Genomic DNA, 8026 nt, shown 5'->3' with positions numbered 1-8026 from the left:
TCTGGGGTGTCTTTTTTTTGGCCTCCAAGTTTTCTTCAGCTAAAACCCAAAAATGACCTGGGAAGAAAAGGTCTGTCAAAGGGAACGCAGTCTAAAGAGAAGTGCTGTGCAAAGGCCTGTTCCATCCATGGTCTCCAATGACACAGGCCTGAAAATGATGCCCATTGGGAATAGTAGGAACAAGAGGTCCTAGGAGGAATGGTCACAGTTGGGGCTATTAGGCTGTTTCTTCATTTCAGAAGGCTGTGGTCTAGGGCTTTCTTTAAAATCCTATCGTAACACAGAGACGGCTTAACTACTAGCATGATTGTGTTTATTCTTAGAAACCCCCAGAGCTGTAGAAGCCTAAGCCAAAAGTTCTGTAGAGTACTCTGTAAACACCATACACATACTCCCCTCTGTGAGGTAAGTGCAAATACACCCCTCTCTCCCCAGGGCACTGTCACCTGCAGAATATCCAGCACTCTGAATTAAGGCAGTTTGGCTCTAGGCACCTTGGTGCCTTTATTGGTGACATTTTAGCCTGGGACCTCTGGCCCCAAACAGTAAACTGTTTCTACCCTGCCTTGCTACACTATTCCCAAAACTTCAAAGGTAATGCCTTCTACACGGAGTAACCAGCTCTGGAACATCCTCTCCAGGAACAGATGCAGGCAAATACATCAGTGTTGATTTATCAGCTGGTAACTACCAGCTGGAGGTCCATCTTAGGGCCCTGCTGCCTTCACCACAGCTGTTGCCAAATGCTCAGCTACCCTCTCCTAACCAATTCCCCCACAGAAATGTGGCCCCACTGGGCTTCCACAGCACTTTCTGGCCCCCACTGGGTTTCCTGCCACCACCACTGTTTTCTTTACACTGCCCTACATCGGGGCCTCTCTTCATGTGTCTCTGCAGAAACCAGAAAGGCCTGAATAGTCTTTGGTGGATGGGCAAAGGGTTCAGGATGAGGATGTTCTCACATCTTCAAATGCCTGTGGGCATTTGCACAAAGCTATCAGAATGTGAGGTACCTGTGTGACATCGCCTTGTCCCGTTCGGGAGCATCTGTGTCCCCTATCCTCCAGACCCTAACTCGAGGTGCCTCTGGCATCTGTCCCATCTCCCTCCTGCTGTGATGCTACTAGATTACACCTAACAAATAAGGACCTTCTCAGCCGTCCAATCACCTCATGTGGTAGAGCAAGAGTCCATGTCATTCCTTATACCTCTAGAGGCCACAAGACATCAAATGAAGTAACAGACCAGGTACTTTCCCATGTGGGCCCACACCCCAATCCTGACCATCATGTCCCTTGGGCTGGGAACTGTGTCCACTCTCGTTCAATCCTCACTGGGGCTCTAGGTGAGGCCAAAAAAAAAAGGAAAAAGAAAAGAAAAAGCATTGAAAACTAAATTCTAGAGAGGACTGGGATAGCAAGAGATGATGAGATGCATGAGATAATGGGGGCAGGGGGCCAGCGTGTTCACTGGGGAGATTAGGCCTGTCCCAGCTGTGTTACTCTGAGGGTTGTGTGGCACCAGAGGTTTACCGTGAAGCCCAATCCTCTGTATCTGCCGTGAGCCCCATGCTGGATGAAGGGAAACCCTCTGCAATGGCATATTATCTCCTCAGGAAGGCTCTCGGAAGCTGCCATGGGTCCCTCCTCTCCATCCTGTGAGCCTCTGACTACATCACAGCCCACACAACTGTACGACTATACTACTCACCCATCGCTATTCTCAAGTTTAAAAAGCTCAATAGGAAGGCACCTGACTGCTCCCTGCAGCTCCCTCTGCTGGTAACCCAAACCTGCAGGCTGCTGGGGCAAGCTCCAGGCCCTTCACCTGACCTTTACACTCAAAAAAGTGTATTGAACTAGCTAACAACAAGGCAAAGAATGGCCACCAAGGAAAGACAAATAAATAAATATGTACATAATGGAGCAATTTTTCTCTAACTAGGGTGGGCTGACCACAGTCAGTTTGAGCCAGTTGGAGATGCTCTGGATCCAGGAATTCTGAAAGTCTTGATCCTGCTGTGCCATCAAGCAACCTGCTGTACTCCCTGCCATAGCCAAACAGGCACAAGGGAAGAGAGCCAAAGGGCCCTGCTTTATGCTTTCTTGAAAGTCAAGCATGTAACCCATCATGGAGCCAGGAAGAGGAGAGCATATGCAATTTCTTAAACTGGTCCCATATAGTTATTCTTTTTCAGACTCCCAAACTGAAAGCCATAAAGTGCTATTTTCTGCTTCCATACACCATCCAGCATAGCCTGGGCACAAAAGCTTTCTCCCTCCAAAGAGCATGACAAATACCTGTCAAGATGTTTGCAATTTTTCCTTAGCCAGCTTTGTCACTGACCACAAGAACCAGAATTCATCTGTTCCTGCCCTTATAAAGGTGGTTTCTCCAAACTCTGCTCCAATAGCAGAGGAAAACTGCAGAATTCCACCTATCACCCTATGGCCCAGATGGGGCCCTCTGGCCTGAGAAGCACCAGGTAAGGGGTAACTATAGGTCATTGACCTTCCCAGAGGGTCAGTGCCTCCAGTGATTCTGAGGCTGACAGCAGTCCCCACTACACTCTGTGACCTAAGAAGGGCCAAAAGGGCTCTGCAGGCATGGTGAGCAGGGTCCATCTTGGGGGCTTATGTCTATTGGAGGGTACAGGAGGAAGAGTCCCCAAGACAGCACCAGCAGCAGGAACATGTTGAAGAGGCCATAGGCTTGGGAGGGATGAGATCCAAGTCCTCATCATCTGGAATCTCATCCAGGTGATACCCATCCTGGAGCAGCTGCCGGCTCACTTCCTGGTTCACCTGCTAAGAGCAGGAGAGGAGAAAACTTTAAGCCAGGCAGTAAAGCAAAAATAACTGCTGCCCAAAAGGCAGACCTACATTTCCTTACCAGAACTTCCTGTTCATGCTCCACCCTTACTTAGGCCAACTCCACACATCACTGGACTATGTGAGGAAGTGCTACCTTTTTCTACCTGTGCCTCACCCAGCAGTGAGGGACCCCAAGTGCCCTGAGCCAATACTGTACAGGCTGCAATGTCAATAACCCCCAGGGGAGCTGTTCCCACTAAAGAATCCCAAAGCATCTGACGTAAATATCAGATTCCAGATTATGTTTGAAAGTCAATGGCCTGACCACTCCCACTGGGAACCGAGACTGGTCCTTGTGAAGGCTGAAGAATATGGGACAATGATACCAGAACAATGGGTTAGAATAGAACATGAGTTACGTTGAAACGAAGTGGGGAGCAGCTTTGTCTGCACTGCTAGTTAGACATGTTAGCCTTCCATGCTAGCAGAGCTCCTTCCCTGCAAAGCAGAACCTGTCAGCCTAGCTTTACCAGTTCCGCTGAGCAGAAGGAACAGGAGGCTGGGAATGGCATAGAACTTTCCCTGGCTCTTGGCTAATTTTTCTTTTCTTAGGTTTAGCAATGTTAGGCACCCAGGTAATCAAGGATAAAAATTACAGACTGCCTCTATTCTCTTTGGCAGAAACTCAGGGAGTGGCCAAGGGTTTCCAGGAGAACAAGGGAAAAATACCGGTGGCATATAGTCATGTCTCTAGCACTTCACCTCTAAGGCAGAAAGCTGCACATGTGTGTCTGGGGCTGTCACTCTGGAAACATGTCCAAAAGGCCAGCCCAGTAGTATCTTAGTCTGAGTTCCCATAGATGGAACAACTGAAGGAACAGAAGTTGTTTGGCCTGGAAGAAAGTAACCTTGGTGGAGGATGGCCAAGGGAGGGACAGGAATGCTGATCTCAGATAAAAGGCAATCAAAGGAAGGGAAACCAGAATTACTGGGTGATACTGGAAGGCAGGCCTAGGACCACTGAGTCCAGCGTGCAGGAGACATTTCAAGTTAATAATATTGCCTTATCTAAGAGCTACCTGAAAAAGGAACATGTGTGTATGTGTCTGTTTTAGAGGGAGGGCAGGCGGGAAAGCTTCCTGGAGATAGTGAGTACCCAGGCACAAGCAAGCAGAGGCTGGCGAACACTTAGGCAGGGTTTGTCAAGAGGATTCCTTTTCTCTCTCTCTCTTTTTTTATTCTCCCCTACCTCCCAAAAGGATTTTTCTAAGTGGTGACCAGCACTAGAAGATTTGTGAGGTCCTTTTCAGCCCTATGGTCTCCTGAATTTTCAACAGCCCTCCTCAGACACCTATACCTCTGCTGAGGGACTAAGACAGAGTAGAAGATTGGAGAACAGACCGTAAGTCTGGCACAGTGCCGTGCATACAGCAGGCACAAGACAAGCATTTGGCAGTGGTGGTGACGCTGCCTGCAGCCTGGCCCCGTGCAGAAAGGCGCTCTGGACTTGCCTCTGCAGAGGAATACCCGGAGGAGTATCTGGATTCCAGCTCCCCATCACTAGAAGAGGAAAACAGTCAGTTCAGGGGGATGCCTGCGGAGAGCATGCAAGGGGGTCTGGAGGACTTGTGAAACGAAGACCACACATCAGAGAACTGAAACCCAGAATCTGTCATGAGTACCAGTGGCTCTTTCCATGGGCTCAAGCAGGGACGGGGTCACTGTCACTAACACTGAAGACATAACAGAGGAGGATGATTCCCCCACACAAGGTTGGTACTCCAAATCCAAGAACAGCACGATCGCCTGAGTGCTCTAACCAAACTATCCTGGGAAGGGACAATGCTCTGAAGACAGCCCTGGAACATGCATGAAGGTTCTGGGAAGAGATCTGCTGTTTTACCCATATCACTCCCCCAAGGGATAGTTCCAAAGACAGCACTCACCTGTCAGAGTCGAGGGACACCAGGTTTTCATCTGGACTCTGACTAAGGGCAGTGTAGCCCTTGTTAAACTTCACTGACCTGAGGGGAGATGGGGAAGAGACCAGGCATAGATGAAGCACCAACATTTCCCAGGGAAAGTCAAGAGTCTTTGCCCTTATGGAAAAAAGAACTGGCTGCAGTACGGTCTTGCCTTCTACCTGGTCACACAGCCACCACTGCCTGCTACAGCTCCTCAGAATATGCAGTTCCCCACACCACTCCCCCTACTGCTCCTGAGGAAAAGCACAGCTACTCTTTCCAGAACTGGGAAAGCTCCCCCTCCTCACCAACCAACTGCAAGTCCTTGGGCAAATCTCTCTTCCCCTCTCTTGAGTTTTAGCTCTTAACTGTAAGAGGCACTGGATAAGGTCCCATCCAGCCCTCAGAGTTTACCGTTCTGTTCAAAAGAAATACAGGACTGACTATTCCCACACTGCTATCCTCACTCCTGGAGACCCCAGCCACTGTGTTCCTGCCTAGCTTGACACTCACAGTGAACAAGCCTAAGCACGGACAAAACTGTTATTCCAAAGCCATTTCCCTGACATCATCACATCCTTAAAGGAAAAGAAAAGGTCATTCCTCTTCCCATTTTAAAATAGTAAACTAAATGGGTTGGCGCCAGGTGAATCACTAGCTCGGTCTTAAAGCGTGAGAACTGTCTCCCAGCGTGAGGAGTAAGGCCTTCTCTGGAAACTGCTGGCACAGAGGAGATGGCGCCTGCTGAGACCTTTTCCCTGAAGAATCGGGGCGGTTCGGCGAGGCCCCCAGCATGCCTTTTCTCCGCAGAACGGCCTTGGCCAGGTCCCGGTGCTTCTCTGGAAGTCAAAGGGCCCGGGTCAGCGGGGTTTTCCCCACTCCGCCGTGTCTCCCAAACGCCAGCAGCCCGCTCTCTCCGAACACGTTCTCGAGACGGGAGCTGGCTGCAGCTGCCCCTCCAGGGTATCCCCAGCAGGGCTCCGGAGCCCGCCCAGGGGACCAGGTAGCCCGCCCGGGCAGAACGCCCCCGCCCCAATCGGGCCGCACTCACGCAGCTTGGCCTGAATGGAAGGCGCGCGCGTCACCATGTACGGTCCCCTCTTCTCCACAACCGCCCGGGGCCGCTCCCCGAGTCGGGGGACTCCGCTGCCGCTTCGCCCGAAGGGCAGCCTCGTGGCGCCCGGTGCGCAGTCCGGGGTCCCGCCGGGCCGGGGTCCCGGGGTAGAAGCCCGCATCCCGGGCGTGCTGGGCTCCGCGCTCGCCATGGCCCGGCCACGGCCCGCCGCGACGCACAGCCCCGCCTCCTGGCTTTCGAGTCCTGGGCGGGCAGGGAGGCGGTCTCTTCCGAACAAGATGGCGGCGCGCAGGCGCAAGCCGCAGCCGCCCGAGACTTCCGGCCCCGCCTGCTGTGGGCTGGCACAATTGCACCGCACCCTGGGGACCTGGTTAGGGTCAGTTCCGGGTTTTGGGACACATTGCGGTACTTGTCGGCCACCTGAACCTGGGCATGTCGAGGCCAATTCTGTCTTCAGTGGAAGCAAAGTATTATATTTATGGAAAGCCCCGGCTGTACGGTCGCTGGGCGGGGCTCTTCACCCCTTAGCGCACCAGCACTTACCGCAGTGCCTCCTCGTGGGGTTCTCTCTGCGTCTCACCCGGTCATGGAGAGTCTGGGTTGAACTGAAAAGAGCTGTATGAGAAAGGGAGATATTAACGCCCTTCTCCAGAAGGTCGAGAGAGAGGTTCAAGGACCTTGAGGAGGTCACACACTAAGGGCAGTGCCTGGACTGATCCATCTAACTTCGAACCCATGTTATTTCTAATACTACTTGGTACTAAACCCTCTCTAGGCATCGCTTTCTGATGCGGTTTTGGAGTGGGGCGGGGAGGGAGGGGAGTGCGGAGCTGAAGGCCAAAAAAGAATTCTTAAGACCGATTTGGAGCAAAAAGGTGACTTTATTAAAGCACGAGGACAGGACTCGTGGGCAGAAAGAGCTGCACTGCCGTTCTGAGGAGTGACTGATGTTATACTATGGAGTTGGGGGAGATAAAGGCAAAAGGAAGGTTTCTAGGGGCGCCTGGGTGACTTAGTTGGTTGAGCCTCCAACTCTTAATCTTGGCTCAGGTCATGATCTCACTTTGTGAGTGCAAGGCTGTTTCTGAGTTCAAGACCCATGTGGAACTCTGAGCTGACAGCACAGAGCCTCAAAAAACAAATAGACTGAAAAAAAATTTTTTTTTCAAAAAAAGGGAGGTTTTCAAAAGGATTTTCATATGCTAAAGAGAACTCAGATACTGGAGGCCTGGCTGTCTTCAATCTAAGGTTGTTTTTCCCACTAGCAAAGCATTAATATTAAAGCAGTAGGGAGTTCAGGGAGAAATAAATGTTACTCTGCCTGCCTCAAGTATTTGCCAATGGGCTACCGGTTAACCATTTCCTTCTTGCCTTTGTTCCCCACATCACTGTGGAGGAAAGGGTGATGTTAGGGCTCCAGGAAACTGAGACTATGGGTTTCTGGAGGTTTGGCTATTGATAAGATTGTGTTTTTCTTGTAGTTTACTAAGACATTTGTAAACAGATGGCGACTTGTGTCCTGGCTGTGATCTCTATCAGTTAACCTTTTGTTTTCCCCCTTCCTTAGTTCTTGGGCAGCCAGGAGTGCCTGAGGAATATCACTCATATCTCACCTGTGGGAAGAGGAGGTTGTTAACTTGTGCTTTGCCCTCAGCTTGCCTGTGGCTCCCTTGTCAGTTTCCACATTTTACTTTATCATTTAAAAAATTTTTTTTAATGTTTTTATTTTGAGAGAGAGAGAGAGAGAGAAAGCAGGGGAGAGGCAGACAGAGAGGGAGACAGAATCCCAAGCAGGCTCCTCACCCATCAATGTAGAGTCCAATGTGGGGTTTGAACCCATGAACTGTGAGATCATGACCTGAGCCGAAATCAAGAGTCAGACACTTAACTAACTGAGCCGCCCAGGCGCCCCAGTTTCCATATTTTAAAATGGAACCAAACGTCACTACCCGTCATACAGCAACAAATAATGCAAAATAGGCTGTGGAAAGAGGGGTGAAAGTGCACTGACTCTCTGTGTAGCAGGGCACGGAGCTGTCATCGCTCTTGGCTTCTCTGGCCCCCAAGGGATGTGCTTATGCCTTGCTGGAAAGAAGCTCCAGATCCATGTAGGAATTGCCAGATCTCATGAGGCTGCCATGAGGCTAATTGATTGGCCTCCACAGGGTAGATCA

At 50.7% G+C, this 8026-nt stretch overlaps 1 protein-coding gene across 4 annotated transcripts; it reads right to left on the bottom strand.

The window, feature by feature from the left end:
• Positions 1-291: 291 nt before the first annotated feature.
• On the bottom strand, positions 292-6108 carry FAM219B (family with sequence similarity 219 member B). Of its 4 annotated transcripts, none has more exons than XM_042988383.1 (5): positions 5829-6108; positions 5529-5616; positions 4760-4837; positions 4325-4373; positions 292-2807 (listed from the first exon to the last, which is right to left on the bottom strand). In XM_042988383.1, exons 1-5 carry the CDS (start codon positions 6040-6042, stop codon positions 2640-2642), a joined length of 597 nt encoding a protein of 198 aa, XP_042844317.1. In that variant the 5' UTR covers positions 6043-6108; the 3' UTR covers positions 292-2639. The 4 variants fall into 4 exon arrangements, with proteins under 4 accessions (XP_042844317.1, XP_042844318.1, XP_042844319.1 ...); XM_042988384.1 differs by having other exon boundaries at positions 292-2804; XM_042988385.1 differs by having other exon boundaries at positions 2717-2807; positions 4215-4373.
• Positions 6109-8026: the final 1918 nt, after the last annotated feature.

The sequence above is a fragment of the Panthera tigris genome, chromosome B3 (assembly GCF_018350195.1).
Source record: "Panthera tigris isolate Pti1 chromosome B3, P.tigris_Pti1_mat1.1, whole genome shotgun sequence".
NCBI classification, from domain to species: domain Eukaryota; kingdom Metazoa; phylum Chordata; class Mammalia; order Carnivora; family Felidae; genus Panthera; species Panthera tigris.
This window is presented reverse-complemented; position numbering and strand designations above follow the sequence as displayed.

What these genes read in the sequence shown, in the direction of transcription:
- FAM219B (XM_042988383.1), bottom strand. Translation starts at nt 6,042, where the DNA reads ATGGCGAGCGCGGAGCCCAGCACGCCCGGGATGCGGGCTTCTACCCCG. An exon ending in GTGTCCCTCGACTCTGACAG is followed by an intron (nt 4,374 to 4,759) that starts GTGAGTGCTGTC and finishes TTCCTCTTCTAG; the next exon opens with TGATGGGGAGCTGGAATCCA. An exon ending in CCGGGTATTCCTCTGCAGAG is followed by an intron (nt 2,808 to 4,324) that starts GCAAGTCCAGAG and finishes TCCTGCTCTTAG; the next exon opens with CAGGTGAACCAGGAAGTGAG.